The sequence below is a fragment of the Aphis gossypii genome, chromosome X (assembly GCF_020184175.1).
Source record: "Aphis gossypii isolate Hap1 chromosome X, ASM2018417v2, whole genome shotgun sequence".
Lineage (NCBI taxonomy): Eukaryota > Metazoa > Arthropoda > Insecta > Hemiptera > Aphididae > Aphis > Aphis gossypii.
In genome coordinates this window covers 54,207,675-54,231,630 of record NC_065533.1, presented here as the reverse complement: position 1 = coordinate 54,231,630, position 23,956 = coordinate 54,207,675, and the positions used below count along the sequence as shown (strand labels likewise).

The 23,956-nt window shown below is 27.7% G+C and overlaps 1 protein-coding gene across 4 annotated transcripts; it reads right to left on the bottom strand.

Annotated features, from left to right (window-relative positions):
* Positions 1 to 2,440: 2,440 nt before the first annotated feature.
* On the bottom strand, positions 2,441 to 22,962 carry LOC114127645 (synaptic vesicular amine transporter). 4 transcript variants are annotated; one of them, XM_050205456.1, is made up of 13 exons: positions 22,379 to 22,962; positions 17,940 to 18,036; positions 16,021 to 16,154; positions 14,758 to 14,880; positions 12,654 to 12,872; positions 11,837 to 11,920; positions 11,462 to 11,644; positions 7,683 to 7,784; positions 7,441 to 7,615; positions 7,311 to 7,362; positions 7,029 to 7,212; positions 4,586 to 4,719; positions 2,441 to 3,292 (listed from the first exon to the last, which is right to left on the bottom strand). In XM_050205456.1, exons 3-13 carry the CDS (start codon positions 16,139 to 16,141, stop codon positions 3,224 to 3,226), a joined length of 1,446 nt encoding a protein of 481 aa, XP_050061413.1. In that variant the 5' UTR covers positions 16,142 to 16,154; positions 17,940 to 18,036; positions 22,379 to 22,962; the 3' UTR covers positions 2,441 to 3,223. The 4 variants fall into 4 exon arrangements, with proteins under 4 accessions (XP_050061413.1, XP_050061415.1, XP_050061414.1 ...); XM_050205458.1 differs by having other exon boundaries at positions 14,767 to 14,880; positions 22,379 to 22,961; XM_050205457.1 differs by lacking the exon at positions 22,379 to 22,962 and adding an exon at positions 20,474 to 20,496.
* Between the last annotated feature and the right edge of the window lie 994 nt (positions 22,963 to 23,956).

The following is a 23,956-nucleotide window of genomic DNA, read 5'->3' as shown; positions in this document are numbered from 1 at the left end:
CAAAATAAATATAAATAAAATACAATAAAGTACAATATAGTGTAATACATTTTATAAAATTATATTTTAATATTTTTTTAAATGAATGAATAGGTAATTATTATATTTGTGTTGCAAAAAATTGTATGTTCAATTGTGTTACTAATATTAATATATTTGCTATGTAAATCAATTCTTATTTCTACGCGAGTTTATTATTTTAACGTAATTATGATGTATCTACGTAGAGTTATGTCATGTATGATACATGTTTATGTAAGTCTGAATATGTACAAAAACTTTTTTTCTTAAGAATACTGACACCGTCTGTCAGTGATAAATTATAGATATATGATAAATGTGTGTGTATATATAAATATTTTATATATTTTAAGCTGAACTTTGAAATAAGAAAAGTTAATGGATATATTCAAAAGCAAATGTATGTACATTTTACATACATAGTTATTAAATTTCATAAACATATTATGTATTATATTATTTGTCTTTGTCAGTAAATTTAAACAAATGATGCTACATATTAAACATTTAAACAGGACATTAAAGTGAATTAATTTAGAACGCAAATAATAAGTAAATATGTATTAATGGTTCAAAAATATATTTTTTTAGCTACATATTATAAATTTAATTTTACAAACGATTGTAATCGTACAGGTAGGTTGGTAAGTTATACACAAATCACAAATAATTGGAGTATAGACTTTAACAAACGATTGGAGCAAAAGCACGGAGGCTGTCAATACTCGATTACGCATAATTAATCTAAAAATAGACGTCTTTAAATAACAAAATACCGAGAATTATTTGCGGCATATCTTTTTTGTGCATATTTTCATGCCAATAAATGGGGATGCTGATATAGAAAAAAAACTCTAATTTCCGGTAGACGACAGGAGTACTGAAGATAATTAATTTTGTGAAAGAACAGATGATCCAATGGTCGGATATGCATATGATAAGGAGGCTAAACTCTGCGAACATAAAAGCGGCGATCGAGTGGAAACCAACTAAGGACGTACAAAGAGACGATGGATGGAATAAAGTACGACTTGGAAAAGTTAGGGATATTATAATTTGACGAGTATAGTAGTGAGAGGAATGGAAGGTTGGGGTGGCCAAAGCTCTCGAATATAATTGGATGAGTATGCGATGCCATGAAAAATATAAAATAAATGTAGTTATATACGTAATACGTATACATTAGAGTATTATACCTTGCATAGTTCACATCGTATCCTTTGATAAAGTGTTACTACATTTAAACAGGAATGTAAGTTTTAGTAGCCCATTACTAACACTGACCACTGACAGACTTTGTATGACATAATAAGTTACCAAGTTTAAAAAAAATATATAGATATAATTATTAAAATGTGTTCTGATGTTGAACTACACGAGCTCAATCATTTCCATTGAAATTATACTTTTAATGACAAATCAAGCCGCCTTCTTATATTTTCTTAGCCGTATCTATATAAATATTCGTATTATACAATTCTATACAATATTCACATATACTATACTTACCGATACTAGTACTACCGTATACCACACATTTTATGCATATTTTTCAATCATATGTAAAAATTATGTTTATACTTACAATGTTTACATACTATTATAGTGTTACTTATCAAATATATAATAATACACACAAATGAATGTCTATAGTAGAGGTCGACAATTAAATTTTATGATAATCCAGACATAATGTGAAAAAAGAATTTTGAGGACCAAAAAGGACTTAAATATTTTAGTTAATAATTGTATTATTTTGCAGATTATTATAGTAAACAGGGATAATGATAAAGGCTATCGTAATCTCCAAATACATTATAAAAATAAACAGATTATGTGCGGAAAACTATAGTCTATAGCGTTAAAAAATATTTTAAGCGGTTCATTTGTTTCCTTTTCACTGATGACTGGATTGGCCTGCATATTAGGTACATTCGATATACCTACACCTGCTACTATTTTAATAAATGCGATACTTGCAACTAAATTGGTTGCAATTCCTCCTATAATTTTTTGGGTGAAATACAATAGTAAGATGAGCCACTGGGATTGATGTGCCAAGTTAGATTAAATTTGAATTAAGTTTCTGATTAGATTTGTTTTGGATGAAAATTGTCGATTATAAAATATTTTACCGGAATACCTGTGTAACACTTATAATTGGTTCACCCGATTATAATATTATATTCATGTCATATTATACTCCTTAATGTATCGCCAATACCGTAACGAACTAAGTGTATTTTATTGTTTTCTCAATAATATTGCTCTGAAAACAATATTTACGAGTAATTAGATGCGATCATAATAAAATTATAATACTATACATATTACATATCATTATATTACAATAGGTATTAGATGTGTGCTATATAAGTAGGTTCTCGTGCATGATAAATAAATACAAGTAACATTATAGTTTAGTTTGGTCTGACACTTTATTATTATATATATAAAGAAAACACGATTAATATATTTATTTAAATTATTATAAAACAGTCTTAATCAACAAAATGTTCTGATGCTCAATGATGATGTAAATGGTGAGCAATAAAATGCGTATGCATAATAATACGATTTAAGTATAATATAATATATAGGTATAAGAAAATATTCATCATATATTGTGTTATTTATATTTTAAACCACGTTCAATAAGTTGCAAAGTCGATCGTATATTGTATGTTTCGTCATCGAATGTATAACACGATAATGTGCACGTAACGGTTATTTTAGTTTTATTGTTGATAATAATAGGTAATATTATATATTATTATGTATTTAATTTTTGTATATGATTTGTTTTTGTATTTTTTCATACAAGTACGGACAAGATCAGTTATGGGGTCTCGTTATATCGGTGGCCCATTTCGATTATGAATATAAGTATAAATGTATAATGTATAAATATTAAATAAATAAAGCCGCTATATATGCCTAGGTATAATGTGATTACTTAGTGTGATTAATATCTTTTCGAATTAGACCACCGAAATGTAAATGTAAAGTGTTTTATATTATAAGTTATATTATATAACTATTAACTGTTTATTGTAGTCTCTGTATTGTATAATATTTGTTACGGTGACGTGCTGACAACGTCACTATGATCTCAATTATTAAAGTATGTTTGCTGAGAAAAAAAATGAAAAAGCGTAATTTATCAAGCGTTAGTTATGTATCACGAAGCTAATAATGCACGTTATTCTTCTTCAGCTTCGTTTTGATAGGTTATATAACGCACCGATGATTTTTCTCCGGTGACCAAAGACTGAAAAATATATAAAATAACATGCAATTAGTAAATTATTGTCGTGTACCTATATTATTATTGCTGATTGCAGCAGGTTAAATATAAATGTGGTTAATAGTAAAAAAAAAAAAAAAACAAAATAGAAAGCCGCCTAAAAAATAATATTAATGTTAAGAATATGATTATTTTTTTTTGTGTTTGAATTTTTTTGGTTAAAGTGTAAACATAAATAATTATGGTAATTTATAATTTCTAAAAATATTGGCGTGTTAGTATTTTGGAAAAAAAATGTTATAACATACCTACTATTTAGGTAAAAAGTATTAATAATAATATCTAAATGTCTAATGTCGTTTAAAAATATAGGAATGAAAATTTTAATTAAAATATTATTATTATAATATTTTTATTCAAAAATGCACACGTAAAAGTTACTGATTACCGAATAAAAAGTATTGATTGTTTTTTATGATTAAGTTTTTTGTTATTTGAAAGCAGTCAAATGCCTTAATTTATAAAAATATGGATAATAGTATCAAAAAATAATATGTAACACGAATAGACATATAGATAATATTTTATTATGTTAGTTAAAAGCGTTTACAAAGGTTTAATATAATTGTTTTTAGTATTTTTAGTAAAGTTTTAAAATATTTTTTCGACTTACCTACGATTATTAGAAAAATATTTATTTTTTTGTATTTATAATTAATAAATAAAAAAAGTTTACAAAAATAATAATTGATTTTTACTCTTTTAAATTATATTACTTCTGACACATATAATGCTATAAAAATACAATTTATTATTCATTTTGAAGTAATTTCATAGCAATAATAAAGTCTGGAATAAAAAATATTTAATATTATGTTACACGTTCAAAAAACTCCAATTTACGAATATTTTGTCTTGTTTTGTTGGAGAATGTTATCAAAGTATAAGAAATTTTACAATACTAAAATTGTTCAAATACTTTCAACAATAATTGTAATTACTTTATAATACTTTTGTATACAGAGTTATGTTACAATTAAAATGTATTTTTTCATGTTTTTGTCTAATTTAGAAACTTAAAAATATCTATAAAAAACAATTATACATTTATAATCAATATTCTCTGGAGATTTTACCTATTTAAAAGTATAATATTGTACATAAATATATTTTTTTAAACAGCATATTGCGATGAAGGCAATAACAGTTGGTACGAATATATTTATTATAAATTCATAGTATGCATATTTTTTTTCGACAGCTAAAAATTGAATATTATTTGCTCATTTAATCATTTAATATTTCAGAACACATTACTTTTTTTTCTTCTTTCGTCGGTGGGCTGCGTAGGAAGTAGAGAAGTGGCGCATACAAGAAATTCAACATAGCCGTTCCAAATAACATCCATTCAAATCCAATTGTGTTTACCAATGTTCCGCTTAAAGCCGGTCCTGGTGAAAATAGATTGAATTCTCAATTCTCAAGAATACACTTTTTAAATTTAAATATTATCAACTAACTTAATAATAAAAAAAAACACAAATAATATGTCTTATTCACGTACATAACCTATAATATAACTCATTAGCGTTTTATTTTCTTTAAGCTATTTCAAAATAAAATAAATCTGAGACGGAGCTGTGGAAAAGAGTAGGTAGGTAATAGTTTTATATTTTTAGAATACAAAAAAAAACCATATTACTGTAGTAATGATCTGCAGTGCGGAAGAAATGGAATCAAGAATACTGTAAAAGTTAGTAAACACCAACGCTAAAATATAATTGAAGGAAAACATCGAGGTCATAGTTATCGAGACAACGTGAGGATTCAAAGGATGTACTGTGTTTGAAAACTTAGGAGCGACGAACAAGGACAATAGACAGAAGAATTAAGATAGAACAATGAACAAAGGCTGGCAACCGATTATGTCCGTTTTAATCCCAGTAAATCATGGTATTCTATAGAGACGGAAATTTTTATGAAAAAAAAACTATAAAAACCCGTGTTTATAGGATGCCTGCAGAAAAATATATATTTTATTTTATACCAAGTACCGGAAGTCACCCGTTTTATTTATTTGTCTTTATTAATTAATTTGATTTTAAAAATTAATGAACATTTTTTAAAAATAATTTAAATAATTAAACATAATATTAAATAAGTGCTCTATACATACTGTTTATAACAGTTAGTATGGCATAATTAAAAACCAATCAAAACGAGTTGATGTATATATATTTATAGATGCTATTCTCGTACAATTCGTTGGCCGTACAAAATGCTTGTAGATAAATAATATTTTTGGTTTTTGATTTGATGTATAAATAATATTTTTTAAATAGGTATCAACTTGACACAACTGTCTCACAACTGTCAAGTGTTGGTTTATTTTGGCCATTTACAACAGTAACGTTTTTTTTTTTAAATTATTATTATTATTTTTTTTTTTTGTCGAACGACTTCCTTTTTATTCTGGACCAAAAACCAACAACTATAATAAAGTTTCAATAGTGTAAAAAAAAACTACTGAAAAATTATATATTACTATACAGCATCAACTATACTATTCATTAAAATACTAATTTCTAATAATAACTAATATGGTAACACGAATGAAAAAAAATACCTATATTATTGTGTGTACTTGCGAATTATTGAAAAAATCACCATATGATAAATAATTAAAAATAATTTGATTTTTTATTAACTTATAGAATCAAAAATAGGCTTAAAACTTGCTACGCAATGTATTATTTCATAAATAAAAAAAAAATCAAAATCATTGGATGAGTATAGTTTCAGATAATATGCATGACAAAGATTTTCTTTTTTATATTTATATAATATATTATAGATTATGTTTAAATAGGTAATATTAAACTGTATTAAACTGAAGAAAAGGTCATATTAGTTTTAATTTGTATATTATAATATTATTTCATTTTTTTTCTAATAACATTGTATTTTATAGATATTATTTATAAATTATATGATATAACTTAAACATTTTATAACTACCTTATATTATGCTTATATTTTATGTTATATAGGCAAGTATCTTCGTGAAAAATTTGTTAATTCAGGTTTATAAAAAAAAAATATATAAATTGTATTAACTTTACAATAATTGCTTAATGTAATTTCAAAACAGGTAACTTGTTAGACGTCTACATCCGTATATTGATTAATGATTATTGGTATATTACCAGGAAATATGTGAGAAATTGTAGTCCGATTGTTTACTAAGGAACTAGGAAGTACCTACAATATTATCATCACTTAATAAAAATATATAATTTATAAATATAAAATTGCATTTCAACAGGATGTGTTACGTGTTTGTCTTCTTTAAATTCAAACACATATTTCATAATTAATATTTATCAAAATTCTAATTGTTTTAAATAAAAACGTTCGATAATTTTTAATTATTTTTCTGTCCTCATAATACATAGGCGAAATAAAAATAAAAATAATGACTAAAAACTAATATTATGTTATGGGTGTATAGGGTATAAGGTTAAAAAATGAATTATTAATTGCCATTTGTGATCATTTAGTGAAATGCGCGTTTTAAAAATATATTAGAACGAGGTTGATAAAGAAGTGTTCTATTAATAATACACGAACGTGGAGTGGGAACGTCGACAATCGCACAGCGAGACAACAATAATTTATGAAAATGTATAATTTGGCCACGCATTCTTAAAAAATATAGATTCTATTTAACTTGGCTATTGAATTACTTTGCAAAACTTACCGATCGTATAGCCCAAACAAAACGCCACGTCTCCAATAGCATAAACACTACCATATACAGCTGTATGACGTATATCAACCAAATAACCAAGCTCGGGCATCATAGACGAATCCACCATACCAATAGCAAAACCCAGACCAGCGTTCGGTACGATCAAGTGATTTATGTCTCTAGCCGTTGGTATCTGTTCGGAATAATAATGTGCTCCGTTTCAGAATAAATATAATATACGTACAAAATATTTTTATTTTTTTTTTTAAGAAATTCTAAATTGTATCTTACTATCATCAAACAAATCCCAATCACGATCAATCCAATCATTGCAGCTAACCATCTGTAAATACAGTCATTATATAGACATTGTCATGGTTAATTTATTGCAATCGACTCGCATCGTCATCATAAAATATACCTTCCCATACGGTGTCCGAGAGGTCCAAACAAATTCGTTCCGATCAAATAAGAAATGCTCGCTGGTAAAAATGTTACTCCCTGTTTCCATCTTCCGGCACCCATAGTATCCATCATCCATATAGGTAAAGAAGGTTCAAGCATTGCGATTCCGGTGTTAGCAAAAGTAATAGCGCCTTGGGGAAAAAAAATTGTGAACGAAAATAATTTTTATTTTATTGACTAAACATCTTTGAATATTACCTGCAGCGATTATTATATAGGGATCCATGACTAAAGATTTTAAGGAAGGGGGGTCTGCATCAGTTGTAACTACTCCTGGTTGTAAAAGCAGTAGTTGTAGCACTATAGAATAATTAATTAGACAATTAAGTATTTAATTATATTTTTAACTCATAATATATTATAATATATTATGAAGGTTTTTGAAACAATTTTTATTAAACAATTAAGTACAATGTCTAGACGAAATTTAAAAAAATAATTAATGAAATAAATATTGTGCAAATATGGAATACAAACCAGTATTATATAAGACCAATAAAGACAGTACCTATATTTATTCTAAGTTGTATTTGGGTATGTCAAATTACTAATTTTTGTTATGTACATACGACATACCTAATGTGCTATTAAATAATAAATTTAAAATAAATAACTATAAAAAAATATTTCTAAGCAAAATTTTATAATTTCCATAAGACAACATTGACGTAATTTTTTATTAAATCAAAATTAATATTATTTAATATTTTAAATTGATATTTTTTCTTTGTTAGTATTTAAAAAGTTAATTGATGTACATTATTAATATTTATTTGACATTGAATAATATAAATTGCTTAGAAACATTGATTTATTTGTTGAAGAATAAAATGTAAGTGCTCTATGTCTTAGAATAAAAAGTGATTTTGAATTTATAGTATTAACTATTAACTACAGTAAAATTAAACATTTATATATATATCAGTTATGAAGTTAATTTAAGTGCTATTACATAACATCTATGTTTAAATAAGCCTACACAAACGGTGAAATGTTAAGCGCATCTATTTAGTCTATTATAAATATATTTTCACTATAATTACAAATTTTATTTTACTTATTTGATTGTTCAAATAGAAATGTACGTTAAGTAATAATTGTATACATGCAGTTATAAAATTATAACTATATAATAGTCTATAATACTGTCTAGCATCTACTATATAATATTAAAGCCAATAATAATAATTATTAGACAACAATTATTATAAATATTATATTATTTAGATTTAAATCAACCTATAAGATCAGACTCAAACATGAAACAGATATAACTATGTGTAATAATTACACATCATATTATTAATATTTTGTTATTTTATATTTAGGATATTAAATACTATATTTGTATCTCTACATTTTTCGATTTCATTGATAATTTTTGTGATTAGTAGACTATTTGAGAAGTGTTTTAATTGTATTTTTCTGTACAATAACAATACATTTTGTGAAAATCGTATTATAAAAGTTTGTTGGTGTTCTCAGAGTTGCATTTTTTAAAAGATTTTAATTAATTTGATAAAAATTAAAGCAAGCAAATTATTTTCATACCCGCTTATTTTTATGATAAAAACCAAGTTATTAAGAATCCACGAAAAAAAAAATACTGAATGTTTGATGATATTATAATTATAATTGTACCCTGGGAAAATATAATACTTGGAATATAGGGTCCTCGAAATACGCCCAATATGCCATCCATCAAACATTACTCCTGTATTAGTATATTATAATTATATAGAAAGGGACGCACAAAAATTATTATTAGACTTAATTTTTTTTTTAAATATCTCTTTGAAAATTGTAATTAATGTTTATTCAAAAGAAAGATAAATCAATCATGTTTTCAAAAAGCTGCACAAAAAGAGGAATCAAATTTAAATAATTTGGTCCTCTTCATACTTTTAATTAGATTTTCCAAAAAATGGAAAGAATAAAAATCGTTTTAAGATCAATATTAGCTATTAATTATTCTACAGTCCCGTCTATATATATATATATATGTTTTTTAAAATAATAACGTTAATCACGATTACAAATTTACATTGACTACATAAAATGGGTATTATATAGTAGGCATATCAATTAACTTAACAAATTACTAATTAAATAAACACAACCATGTCAGTAACAAATTTGTTATACATTGTTTCGTTGGTCTAACATGAGATAAATTATATTGACCTAGATGTATAATCTATAGATGATTATACATAGTTTAATTGTGTTTAGTTGCAGCCCAGTGTGTAACTTACTGCAAACAATAGATATATAGGTGTTCATATTTCATAAATATTTGTATATAAAGTACGTGACCAATTTGTTTTGTTTGAGATTTTCGGTTAGTAAAATGTAAGGCGTGTTTATACATAAATATTACATAAAATATGATCCACTACTAACAATACGAAATACTATACAGTTTGTGTCGCGTTTTTGAATTTTACATCTTCGATATTATGTTATTATTATTATTATTATTATTATTAATGCGTTGAAGAAAAAATTGTGAAAAAATGTATTGGAACTGTATGATATGAAAATATACGGAGCGTTTTGCTAAATGCGATTAAAATGAAAAAGGCAGAAATCAATTAACCGAGGTCTGCTTATGGCATATACTTAATAGGTGGTTGACTTGAGTGACGCCTGCAGTTATATATTTTTAAATGCTAATTAAGGGCAACAAAAAAGTTGTTACAGCTAAGATGTATACTAGGTACCTATACAGACACTACTGGATGTATGGCACTCGTCTCGCTTGACTCACCTCGGTGAAAGTCATAAAATTATTATTTTCAATTGTATATAGTGGATAACAGTTACGTATTATTTTACTTAAATAGCAATTCTAACGGATATCGGTTTAGCCGAAAATTGTGGCTTGTGGTACCAAAAAAATGAAATCGGACCAACATTTGAATACCTACTTATCCACCTTGAAAATGTTTTACTAAAACATAAAAAAAAAGAAGTAACGATCAAATGTATAGATATACAAATAAATTCAGATATACTGTAATAATATTGTGTATTGGTGTCACATAAAAATCCCCGGGACGTCTATTTGAGATCGTGTTTGGCGCTATTAGCAAACGTTTTGTTACGAAAAGATGCTCTGACATTTCACTATTTTTCGCAGTTCATTGTTCATCGAATACTTCTCTTTCTATAATACCATTTGTAGCCTCTAGGTAGTCACTTTCTAATCGATTTATAAGATCGTTTGTGTAATAAATTTGGACCACTTTTACTGTCCCAAAAAATGTCTGGAATACACTGTCCATAATTTTAAAATAAATAGTTACTCGTTTAACTCAAAATCAGACATTACGTAGAAGACAAGTTAAAAATTATACTTTAAATATTATTATTATACTTAACATAATATAATAATCATGAACGTAAATAAAGTTGTGTTATACCTTATTGTCCTTATCCCAATTCAAACTACGAATATAAATACTTCCTGCAGTATAAAATAACATAGTCTTGAATACAAATTTCTGAATTTCATAACTATTAATAAAATGATAATGTATGTTAAGTCATATTTTTGTTGTTTGAATAGGCCACGTACTTTTTATAAGACAATACTGCCTATTGATATTGATAATAGGTGTAGGTAATACTTGACCTTATATCCACATATTTTATTAAGAAACATTAAATATTCAATTATATATTAATTAATTATAATTTATAAAACGAAATCGTTTAATAAAATGATGAACTATAGTCTATATCTATACTTATTATAGTAGGTACCTATATACTAGGTATACTGTCTCCAGCGGTCTCATACAATGCTCAATCCAACTGTGATGTATATACGACCAAACGTATGCAAAGTGTTATTTGGTTTAATTACTTACTCGAATACCTTTATAGTTTAAGATCATAAACCGCAAATCATCACCCTTAGACATGATTTTAATTTAATTTTTTTTTTTAACTTAATATTCAATTTTTCGTACATCCGTCTCCTAGTGCCAAGGCTGATAGTATTAAAAACGGAGCAGTTTTCCCCACAAACTCGTACATAATTCCGCCAAACGGTGGGCCGATTAACACGCCCAAGGCTAATCCACCCAATGCAATACCCATTGCGTTTCCACGTTCTTTATCGTCAGGGTACCGTTCAGCTAACATTCCCATTCCTACAAAAAAAAAAAAAGAAGTTCATATAACATATAAATGGGCGTTTGTACATTTTAGTGTGGGTGGGTAAAGACTGTTAAACAAAAATCATTTGCAAACATTTTTTTTTTATTGATACAATCATATATCATTTATCATTATCAATCTATTTTTTCGTTGTGTGTATATTGTGTATATGTAAATTAATTTACCAGAAACAGTTGAACAAGAAGATCCGATCCCTTGCAATGCTCTAGCCAAAAACAGTACCCCGTAACTCCGTCCGAAAGCAAATACTAAAAAAAGTAAGTACAGGATATACCTATATTATATCATATAATAAATATATAAATAATACATATATGCATAGGCGCAAATGAGACAGAGAGTTAATATTTGGAAACCAGTCTAACCAATGTATTAAATGTATATCGACTAAAATGCCCAGTTATTGTTTACGAATTATTAAAAACAAATTTGTTTAACATGTTCATAATTCTCATAATAATCAATATCATTAATTCTACCATATTTGAATTATTAAAATAGTAAATAGCGTATGGATGTATACTGTATAGACGTATAGTATAAAAACGAATTGTATTTGTCTGCTTTGTCAAAATTTCAAACGAAGACTATGTCAACAATAACGTTGTAAACGCGATTTGTTTAAGATTATTTAATAATCAAAAATACATAAATACTAATGTTATATTCATTTTTAGTTTTAAATATATAGGACAATTAATTTAACATTGTCTTTAATAGTTAATAATTATTAATCAATAATAATCTAGCTATATATTATAATATGTACTTATTTCTGGAAAATTAAAAAAAATTGTAAAACTGTAAAACGATTTTGAATTTATTGAGTGGGTATGAGGGACAAGTTGTCTACCTACGCCGGTTTTCAGTAAAATAATTATAGGGTTCAAGTTGATTGAATTCCTTATTTGCGCCTATGGGTGTGTGTCAGACACAATTTCAAACGCGATTTGACCCTAAATGGGGTATTTGGGTATTTACTTATAGTCGATATGAACATGATGAAAAATCCGGTGAACATCGGTATGCTATAGCCGATTTTGTGGGTGAGAGGTCCAACAATGGGGTTAACCATTAGCTGCACGACTGCTTTGGATGCGAACATCATACCGACTGCGACCGTTTCGTGAACCAGATCGTCGTGCCTTTCCTTTTTGAGAGTCGCTTCTCGTTGTTCCCAGGTCGGCACTGTCCCGTTCGCTAAGGTTTGATTACAAGAGAACAACAATTATACACACGCGTTTTGGCTTTATATAGATTCATTGGAAAATCGCAAGTATAAGAAAAAAACATGCTATGTATATTGTATATTACATATATATTAAATAATTTTTTTTTTTTTTTTACTTCGACACTATTTGGTTTATGTACTTACATATATTACTAACAAATTATTATCACTGTATAATTGAATTTAAGAGTAGATGTAATGGTAATCTGAACACCCTAATAATTAATGCGAATAGGTTATTTTTCTATATCAAAATTATGTATTATGAATTTAAACGATTTCATTATAGGATGATGTCCTGTAAAAATATGATGTGTACTACTATTACTAATGTATAGTACTCTATAATACTACAGTGATTAGAGATATAAAAATTCTTTTAATAACTATTTTGCAAATCGATAATGATTTTGTCAACAATTTTCCAGTAATTTGAATTATCTTCCCCTCTCGAGTATAATATAATATAATATTAGGTATATTTAAATTTTAAATTATGTGTAATGTATGATATGTATTATGTATGTTCAATAAGAATGATATTAAAAATAAATATACTTTATAGTGGTAGCTTATATTTTTTAATTAAATTCTCGATAGTGTAATATAAGTATAAAATATAAATTATAATTAAAAAATGGAAGCTTAATTATTAAAACTAACAATCAGATATTGTTGTGAATTTAAAAAAATTAATATCTCAAAAAATTTCGACAACGTGTAAGTTGATTAATTATTGTTTATTTATCTAAATTCTCTAATGTACTTTGTTTTATAGTTTTTATTTTTCCCGAAGTGACATTAAATATTATTTAGAATGTACCTATGTTGAATGTAAAAAGTAGTCCAAAGGAAACCACAAATAATAATGATTCACCAAAATATAATTTATGATAATATTTAGACCAATTATAATTACAATTATTTTTCTTTTTGGAATGCTGGTGAACTCATCCAAATTTATTTATGTCCTATTATTTTTCTCATACTATTATTTGTGTTCCCACCACAATAATAAAATATAAAGCATGTCACCTGTGACTAATATAGATCGTTATTAAATTTAATAATGAACTACATATTTTTTTAAGGTAAAAACTAAAAATCTGTTTGCATATTGTTAAAATAAAATAAAAAAATATTTCCTACCATCGACCAATATTCAATCGATACATTATCCGTATCGAGAAAAAAATTTTCGATTGAATAAAATATTTTTATTCGCTAATTGCTTGTCAATAAGTGATTTTCAACTATTAATATGAAAATAGATTATTAAATAAATAAAATGCTGGATTTTAGGTAAAATTAAATAAATTGCATTTAAGTATAGACATTATATATATGTATTATGTAATTTAAATCTGAACTAATTTGGTATCGAATTTACAACTCGATTATAATCTATCTCCAGTTTTAGATATTGCGTCACTATGATTGATCATTATACACGTGTATGACATGCAAACAATTTGCAGAGTGATCCGCGTGCGTTAAATGTTAATTATTTAGTCTGTCTCGGAACGCCAACGGTGTAAACATTATACATAATATATTTAAAGTTCTCTTGCCTTCCACCAATTTGTTGATATAGTGAATCATAGCTAGAAACCCTACATCACAAATTATTGACATAATATACTTACACAAATTGTATAATATCGTAATACTTTGATAGTATGTACATAACTTTATACGTCTATTTATAAGCGTAAGTGTATCAGTGTACATTGTAAATATTATTATTTTCATTAGTGTATACTAACGCGACACGTCAACGTAACTACATATTGTATGGAATGTGGAAACTACGGTAATAATTTATACATTAAATATGGTAATAATCTAACGTACTTGAATTACCTGTCATAGCTCCATGTGGTACCAGATATTCATTCGGCGGGCCAGATGAGATGGTAGCAGTTAGTGGTTGATCGGGGTGCTGGATGTCGTATAGGAATTCCGGTATTATTGGGACTAAAAAAATTATTAATTATTAAAAGGCGATAATAGTAGGAACCTAACTATCAGTAAACCTACTTCCTATACAAGTATTAAGTAGTTGGATTTTAGATTAGTTAGATTTTCTTATTAGTTAATACCGTAATTACTGCTGCTCTTAATGAAATTTAAATACAATTAAGTGTGGACGAGAATACTTTATTAGTTTAATGTAATAACCAGGGGATTGGAAACATTACAATGAACTATGGTTGGTCGATACTCTTATATTAATGATTGGTGAGTTAAAATATGACGAAGTTAATCTATTTTATAATATACGGTTGATGCAGACTGCAGAGTATAGCATTTAAGGTTAATAACTGATTAAATGTTTACGAACTAGAATATTAATCTAGTTTAATATTTTACAACGTTAAATTCCGTATATTTGTGATTAAAATTTATTATGAAATAATAAATGACGATATTATATTTCATTCAGATATTTTAAATTGAAATAGAACAAGACCTGACTATATATCACAGTACCTACCGGTATCTTAGTTTTTAATTTTAAATACTTAAACCATTTATTTGATAATACTTGGTTCAATAGCTTGTATTATACAAGATTAACAATGTTATTACATTATTTATCATAGTACATTTGATAATAATTTTAAATAATAATCAACACATTTAATTAAAAGTTTTCGAATTTGGTAAGTTCAATAAAACATTTACAGTCATTAAAGTAATCAGTTAAATAATGTATTTTAATAGTTCGATGTATTATTATTTATTGTTATCGGGGACTTCACAAATATAGGTTTTATATTTATAGCGTATATACGTAAATCGTATATTCATTGTTGGAAGCCTCTTACTGAAACACATTGGACTATTACTTTAGCATAAAAAATAAAATTCAAATATTGCACCAAATAAAATTATTTATTCATACATCATAGATATATGGATGCATATAAAACGATTTCGAGTATACTTTATAGTTTTCATTAAAAAAATAAGTGCGGGTCTGTTTATAAAAAAAGTATAGCCATCTTAGCGAAAATTGCTTTACTACGTGCTTGATTATTATATTGTACTATTAAAGCATTATAGTATTACTGCAGCTAGACCATAAAGAATCTTACCAATTGAATTACTTACCCACAGTAGTAAGAAGCATATTGTCCAGGAGTAAAGCTATAGCTACGATCACCACTACGAGTTGGCGAGATTCGCGACATCGTTTGAGCCATTCTTCAAACATTCCTCTGTCCAAGACCATGTATCGCCTAAATCTATTAATTGATTAATTTTATTTTTTTGCTAACAATACCTATTTAAATATATATAATTTGTATATTATACAGCATAAGAGACATTTAAATGTACATCTCACAGCACTTCATTAAAGGCATACAATAATAACAACGGCTGAACCTAATATTAACTTTTACGATAAAATAATTTGTATATGTATTTTTAAAAATAAGTTGAATAATATCATTAATTTAAAAATACATAATAAATTCCTATTGTGCTATTTCAAATATTTGAGAAACTAAAATTTTAAAATAACACAGTCAGTAAACATATAGAAATCTTTACATTGGTTTGAAACTCTAACAATACATTTTGAAACGACACTAAACACAATAGCTTCAAGAACGAACGCTTTAGAATCAAAGATGAAAGGTATGTTTTCAGACTTGGAACAAGCAATTAGAATAAAGTATACTCGAGTTAAGAGGTTCTTACAAAAAGAATATTTCGACAATTGTAGGCATTATTATAATTTACTCATGTGTAATTTAAATTTAATTTAATAAAAATGTGTTTTTCGTGTACCTACTTATATCAAATAAAATCACATCATAAATGCAGTCTACACAATAAAATTAAAAAATGCTTTTTATGTAGGTACTTATTTATTTTCTAATTCTTGTGCTAGAAACTTAGAAATATAATGACCATTTATATTTTTAAATATCTTCACTACATCTAGTAAAATTTAATAAAATTGAAAAATAAATTAAAAACTTGATAAATAGATAGAATAATACTAATAAATTATAAATTCATTTTGTTCTCGACAATACACGTTTGTCAGTATACTTATTACTTATTATTCAAAATTATTTTTTTTATAAATTTAAGAACAGTTATTTATAAAACTATATTTACAGCCTTATGTGTATGTATTAAAGATATTTTGTATATTAAAATGTCTGTAAAATACACTATGAATTAGTAGGTAGGTAATGTTATACTGCAATAACAAAGTGCCTTCGGGCTTATTACATATTTAAATAATGTTTGTATCATTTTTCTTTATTCTATACTATATTATGTTATGATTCGTTACACTAAAATAATGAAGTGCCTATAAATAACATATATTTAGTTGAGATTAAAAATATGAAAGCAAGGTAAGACATATTTTGTTTTTATACAAGAAAATATGTAACAAAAGAAATATTACTATCTTTTGTTGATCAAGCCCGGATTATCCATTGGGCCCCAGAATATTAAAAACTTAGTGGGGCCGTTTTAACTGAAATTTCTATCCTTCTCGCTTAAAAAAATAATGTTTAATTAGGTACTTCTTTTCATTGTTTTATAAAATATTATAATTTATTAGTAACATTAAAATAACAATGATAAAAATAATAAAAATGTAACACATAAATAAAAAAAATATCTTCGTTTAAATAATTAAGTTGTATAGTAATATTTAAGTAATAAAGTTGAAACAACCACTAGTAACAAATTCTATTTTGAATATTAAACATTTATATAAAATATTCTTACTGCATGTGCGATTAATAGGTCAAAAACACTAAATATATCGATGAACGATTAAATGTGTTTTAATAATATTAATTATTATTTATTATTATTTTTTTTTTAATTAAATTTTTCTGTGGAAAGTGATAGGCCTAAGTATTATATCTCTAATCTTAATTTTGATATTATACCTAAATAAATTTAGTTATTAATTAATAAAGAACAATTCGTTTTTTTTTTTATTTGAGATGTACTTAAATGTCAATATTCTTTGAATATAGAAACAATAAACAAACCTAAATTGAAGTTGACCGGTCTAATAATTCACTTTTTAGAAGACGATTCTGTAGTCTGCATACTATTTAATGATAACTCTTGTCCAAAAGCATTAAACTAAAACAATAATAATTTAAACAAATTAACAAGTAGTTTATATCCTACCAAGAAATAATAAATACTTTTTTTTAAATATTCCTAAAACATTGTATTTCTAGGTGCCAAAATTAAACCAAAAATGTTATACTTATGTACCTACTATGGTTAGTTAAAAGTTATGGAAACTATTATTACAATAATGATATTACTTATTAACGAATTTACTACCTGTAATGATGATGAATAACGTTGAATATAATTTATTAATATAAACTGTATGTTAATTTAAACGTTGATTAGAATAATATATATAATTCTAAAGTAGATTTAATACATTAATTTAATATAGGAATCTATAATTATATATTATTTTAAATACATATAAATATCTGTATGGTTAAATTGTCTAGTACTAACTAGCTACATACAGTCGTGAAAAATCAACGATAAGCATAGGTGAATAATTTGATGAAATGGTTTTGAAGCTTTGCTAATATAACTATACCTATAATTAGTAGTAAGCAGGTAGTTAAAGTAATGAGTATCATTGTTTTTGTCATATTATATAATAATAAGAGTTGTCATAATTATCACACAGATGAATAAAAACAATGAAACATTATCTTCAAACATTTATGGAGCATTGTTAAAACTTGAAAGGAGTTGTGATATTAATCATCATGGAACAATACGATGAAAGGGATTTTAGTGATAAAAGTTAAGTGGTTTCATGGTCGAACGGAGTCCTATGAAAATCAATGTAAACCATAATTATTGGATATAAATAATATTTATTAAATATGCTAATAACAGTGAAAAATATTTTAAAATGCATAAATAAATAACTGAAGTTTAAAACAATATAAAAGTAAAATTTAAGCTGTAAAAAATAAATATATATTTACAAAAAAATATATTAAATATTAATACATTTTAATATAGATGAACGACAGAAGGCACAATAAATCAGTTTTAGATAAATTAAAGTTTGGTTTTGAAAAAATAAATTACCTAATCGAATAATTTCCGTGCTAACAAATTGGGAGTTGCTTTAAAGTATGTAATAATAAACATTAAGTATACGCATAATAAATACTACACTTCATCCTTAAGCGTACACTTCAACTTAGTATTTTATTGTTATTAAAATATAAAAATCTATATCAAAAACAATTATAACTATCAATATAAATATTTTTTTAAAGTGATAAAACTACAAAGTAATTTTAAAAACCATAATAACCTATATATATACACACTCAAAACTTGTTTTTATTTATTTAAATGAATAACCAATTTTATGAAATTAATAGAAAATACTATTATTTTTATCTAGTTATTTATCCAAACAAAAAAAAAAAAATGTGTTGAATGATTAGCGTTAATAATAATATTATTAGTAAAGAATCTACTAAAGTGTAACTACAGAGTACCTATAAAATTTATAAAAATGAATATAATAATTTAAAACTGTGTAGAAAGCGTAATGACTAAATAATCGTACGTACTGCTTATAAAAAAAATATCTATAGGTTATTTAATGTTTACGGAAACTACACGATTATGAGATATACGTATATTGGTAGGTAAGAAATACACTGCAAAGTGATAAAAAAATTACTTGTCTCGTTTTGTTAAGTGAGTGGGTAGCAGTTACATTATTATTTATTATAACTAAAATGAAACAGACGAATTGCAATTAAAAAACCGAGTTATATGAGGATAAGTTACTCACCGAGTAACTTACATTCTTATTTAATTACTAAAACATTTTAAAACGGGAGTTAAAGCATAAATACTTAATTCATTCAAATTAATATCATTTTTCATTAACGTTAAACAGTCAAAACATGATAGGTACTGTCGATGTCATCATCAACACATCAACAGGAGACAATATTTAGAAGACGATCATCGCGAAATTGTGGATTTAATATAATATTGTTTATATTATGACCATCGTTAACGAAAACATCACCTACATTTTTAAACTGTTATTTTTTTAATGTTTTGTATCACGGAAGCACGGAACAATTATAAAATAATAATTATATGACATGCACAATCGATGCTGTTGTCGCTGCTCGGTCAATTTCAAATTTATTACATCCGTAAATGTTTTCGATATCTATGTTTATGTAATTATGCAAAGAACGGCTGTCCAACCATCAAAAACAAACATTCAATAAATGTGCATTGGTATATCTGATGTAACTTAAATTTGAGTTAATACAAAACATGTTAAAATAATACGTTTCCAAGTTCCAACGCAAAATATATACAAAATTCAACTTGAAAAATGTATTTTTTTTTTTATTAATTTCTACTTTATTCGAAATGAAGAATTTATATATATTTTAGATATGTATAATATGTACTTACATTACACGAGTCTCGAAAGTCTTTACTAACAATTATTTTATAAGTATCTTTCTATTATATAAGTATAACTTACTGAACGAAAACGGCTTAGATGCTATGGTAAGTTGAACTCCGACGGGAATAGTTTCTCAAATGCGATTATATACAGTCGTTTTCAAATTGAATTGAAAACACACGCCCCCGTGCCCCGCCCTAATCAGTACACTACCCGAAACGGCTACCCCTCGAGACGAAGAATGAACGAGTATAATATTTATGTTTTTTTCATTGAAATCAAAATCTGAAGTATCGTTAAAATATTGTATTGTTGTTGGCTAAGCAAGCAACATTCAAAACTACGATTTATTCAAAGAAACAATTTAAATCTATGCTGTATTCATGGATTTTTGATACGAAAAATATGAATTATGAAAAAAAAATCACGCTCGACATAATATAATTACTATTTATAATACATCAAGTGTATTTGAATTTATCAGTGTTACACAACAATTTGTCGACAATACTTTAATAAATATTAAATTGATATTATATATTTATTATAAAAACATTTTATCGTTAATCTTCGTCAATATATGTTATATACAACGCAGTGTATTCAAAACGTATATGAAACCGAATTAATTCATTAAAACTTTAATATCAAAACGCTATCATTATTAAAATACCAACTAATGCGGCTGCAGTAGGCTTATAATACAATTGCATGGTGACTGATTGCTGTGGGTACCGACTTACCTGGTCGTTTTACAAACAATTCGTGCACCTGTTCAAACTTGAATTAGGTTTATTCAAAGTTTAGAAGCACTAATATATTATGTATAGTTACCAACGAACGCCAATTAACAACAGAAATATAGTTAAAATAACTTGAAATATCTAGTATGAATATTTGAAATAAATATCAAATATTTACGATTATTGATTTTTTTAAGTATATAAAATGTTTGTGTAAATATTCCCGGTTTTTGGCATTAGTTATTTCTTTACTAATTATTTAAGTAAATAATAATTTTGTACTTTTGACTTTCGTATCTACAAGATCCAATTTGCTATTACCAGAAAATAACTTCTAACTTCAATTTTGAAACATTTTTTGTTTTTATTGCTTCAAAAGAATAAATGAAACAAAAAAAAAAAAAACAAAATACACAGCGCGATTTTATAATATTGTAAGATATTTCGCTACAAATAGTGAGGAAATTAAATTTATATTTTTTTTTGATCCCTAACTATTATAGTTACTACGATATATGCGCACGTAAAAGAGAAACGAACGACTGACGGTGACAAATCGTGATGCAAAACCAACAGTTTTTATTCCACGTTACGTCAAACACCAGTTTGCATATTTTAATAAAACAATATTTTATCGCAAAGAGTTATTTATCTTTAATAATTTGACACAATACCTGCCAATCATAATAGTATTACCTATAATACTAAGCAAGAAAACAATATGTACGGACCGAATTTGCGTAGAATTAACAACAATATCGCTTACGCAGATTTTAAAATAAATTTAGTAAGTATCTTAAAAATATTAATTACCCATGTGTATTGTTATGATTTAAGACACTTAAGGAATAAACGCACAAACGAGATCGTAAAATTAAAATATTTTATGAAACTATAGTTGGTAATTACACACATTATTCCGCAAAAGCGCGTGTAAACGGAAAAACAATATTATTATCATCACAAAAACCGTACGCAACAAGTATAATAATATAATAATACTTATGTGTGTAATGTATAAAATATACCGGGAGACAAAAATAGTATGAAAAGTGTCGTCCGCGACGCGGAGATGAGCGAGCGCAACAGGGCAATAACAATAACAATGAGAATTCGCGACGACGACTCGTAAAAACATAAAAACAATAATAATAATAATAAACCAACGTAATTTGCATACGACTGTTATAACAACAACAATAATAATAATATTATTATTATGTGCTGCAGTCATACTCACCCCGTGTGTCGGCGACGGTTGAGGGTGGTTAGGCGGTCGGCGGCGGCGGCGACGGTGACTGTGACGGCGACAACGACGACGACGACGTGCGTCTCTGACGGAGTCGCCCGGCGATGTGCGGCGCGGCGCGTATTATACTGCTGCCGAAGCTACCGGGGGGGTGTATTGCGCGCTCGAAAAAAAAAAAAAAGTAAATAAAAATTTAGAAAAAAAAAAAAGGACTCGGTGGAGGAGAATATTATGTATGATGGTTATATAGGTGCTCTGCGCGACTGGCGTGCGGAGAGCGGACTCTCGCGTATATATCGCCCGACGATAATGGGCCCGCGAGCGTGATGTGGGTGAGTGTGTGGGTATATGTGTGTACGATATGACGTGCGTGCTTTGTGCGCGCGGAAGTCGGTGTGAAAGCACAGTGACGCGACGGCGTCGCGGGGGTGTTGCTCTGCCGGTAGTCGACCGCCGGGGTGCAGAGCCCGGGGACCGTGCGCGTACGTCTGACTTCGTGCTTAAACGCAGCCGAGCCGGACGATCGTCGAGGGCACGGTATATAGCTATGCACCGTGGCACCGCGTATACGACGACTATACGCCGTTGTGTATAGCGACTTAACGCCCGCGCGCGCCCCCGACACTTTACCCCGCCGGCCGATCCCCACACACCCCCCACGGTCGACCGTGGCGCTCGGCCGAAAGCGGCGGCCGCCCATTAACAGTCGGCATATAACAGTCATATATAGTAGTGCGTATAGTCGTCGCCGCCGCCGCCGCCGCCGATCCCATCCCCCGTCCTTATGCCATCCCTCGTCCTGCAGTTTCCCCCCTGCACGCATTTATATACCTATATAATGTATGATGTGAGTACCTTCTTGCCCGGCTCTCATCACTTTTCTTCCTTTCAACCCCGGCCGCCGCCGCGTCTTCGTCGTCCACCTTGAAGTCCTATACTCTTCCCTCGCCCCCACACGACCGAGTGGCGGCGCCCTTTGCAGCCATTATAATATATTATTCACCCGCCGACCGTTATCCGCGCGGCGGCATAGTCCATTTTCATCAAGTCCCGCCGTCGCCGCCGCCGCCGCCGCCGCCACCGTTCTCTATACATATAACTTGTTGAATAGACAATTAATTAAAAACTTCCGTTCAAAAGTCCGTCGGCCGGTCGTATAATATATATATATATACGTTCAAAATAAACATCACAGCACATGCAGTGGCACGGCTGTGTCTCATCCCTTCGTCGCCCACGCACCACTTGTAGTCCGACCGCACCTTATATTTTATCCCTCCACGTCACGCACTTCACTTCTATTCGACCGTTTCATAAGCCACTTTATACTCACCACCTACCCTTCTTCCCTTGTCACGTCGTCGTCGGTTATTTTCTGAGCCATGAGTGCTGGAGGTGGTGATGTGATGCGTTTGGACCGTTGGTCGCGCAGCTATGTAGAGGTATAGCTATAGAAGCAACGCTGAATTGAAAGCACTTTGTATTCCCTCCCCCTTCAACTCTTCTGAGAGTGCATGTACAAGTATATATACTACAGTGGAAAGAAAAAAAAGCAATTGGCGCACCATG

What these genes read in the sequence shown, in the direction of transcription:
- LOC114127645 (XM_050205456.1), bottom strand. Translation starts at nt 16,141, where the DNA reads ATGGTCTTGGACAGAGGAATGTTTGAAGAATGGCTCAAACGATGTCGC. An exon ending in CTTGGCACTAGGAGACGGAT is followed by an intron (nt 7,785 to 11,461) that starts GTACGAAAAATT and finishes ATTATTCTATAG; the next exon opens with TGCTACAACTACTGCTTTTA. An exon ending in CTCGGACACCGTATGGGAAG is followed by an intron (nt 7,363 to 7,440) that starts GTATATTTTATG and finishes CTGTATTTACAG; the next exon opens with ATGGTTAGCTGCAATGATTG.